At 63.2% G+C, this 718-nt stretch overlaps 1 protein-coding gene across 1 annotated transcript in view; it reads right to left on the bottom strand.

Annotated features, from left to right (window-relative positions):
• The window catches only part of PSMD3 (proteasome (prosome, macropain) 26S subunit, non-ATPase, 3), a gene marked incomplete at both ends in the record, with an annotated part of 1,779 nt that extends 1,307 nt beyond the window's left edge, over positions 1-472 (bottom strand). Inside the window, 2 exon segments of the mRNA XM_008940653.1 lie at positions 4-140; positions 335-472. Coding sequence (XP_008938901.1) covers positions 4-140; positions 335-472 — 275 coding nt within the window.
• Between the last annotated feature and the right edge of the window lie 246 nt (positions 473-718).

Below are 718 nucleotides of genomic sequence, written 5' to 3'. Positions count from 1 at the left end.
TACCTCCTGACCACGTCGAGTTTGTTCAGGAATTCGTAGATGCGGGAGTGGTAGTAGTAACATTTTGCCACCACCAGGTCAAGAGCCCGGCGGTTTTGGGAGCTGATCTTCTGCATCAGGTCATCAGACACCTTCTGAGCCTGCAAGAGAGGAAAACAGGGATCAGAGAGGAGGAGCTGCTGCCCAGGAGGAGCAGAGAGAGCCAGGGCTGCAGGTCTGAGCCCCACGGCCGCCTCTGAACAGAGCTGGAAGAGGACAGCGTGGGGATGCAGACAGGTCCCTGCAGCTCTCCAGAGCCTAAGAGCTTCAGAGCCAGCAGCTCACAGCATCTCACCTCCGGGTACCGCTTGCTGTTCATCAGGTAGATGACGAGGAGCAGTTGGAGGTAGGTCTCCACCTCTGGCAGGAGTGGGGCTGAGGCCGCTTTGCCCGTGCGTGGGCGGAACTGCAGCTCGGCTTCCGTGTCCATGGACTGGGGGAGAGACAGTGGAGCTGCACCCCCCAGCACAGCACGGCCCCAGCCCCGTGCCAGCCCCGCCTGGGGTGTGAGGAGAGCCAGCCTGGGCTGTGTGTCCCCATCACCCCCAGCCCTCGTCGTCCCCAGCACCCTCCTGCCCCGCAGAGAAGCGCCCGGAGGCTCCTCGGTGCCAGCATCCCACAAAGGTGGCACCAAACCCCTGCCCCCGGTGTCCTCTCCCTGTCCCTGCTGTACCTCCCC

This window comes from Merops nubicus, unplaced genomic scaffold, assembly GCF_000691845.1.
Source record: "Merops nubicus isolate BGI_N331 unplaced genomic scaffold, ASM69184v1 scaffold42225, whole genome shotgun sequence".
Lineage (NCBI taxonomy): Eukaryota > Metazoa > Chordata > Aves > Coraciiformes > Meropidae > Merops > Merops nubicus.
This window is presented reverse-complemented; position numbering and strand designations above follow the sequence as displayed.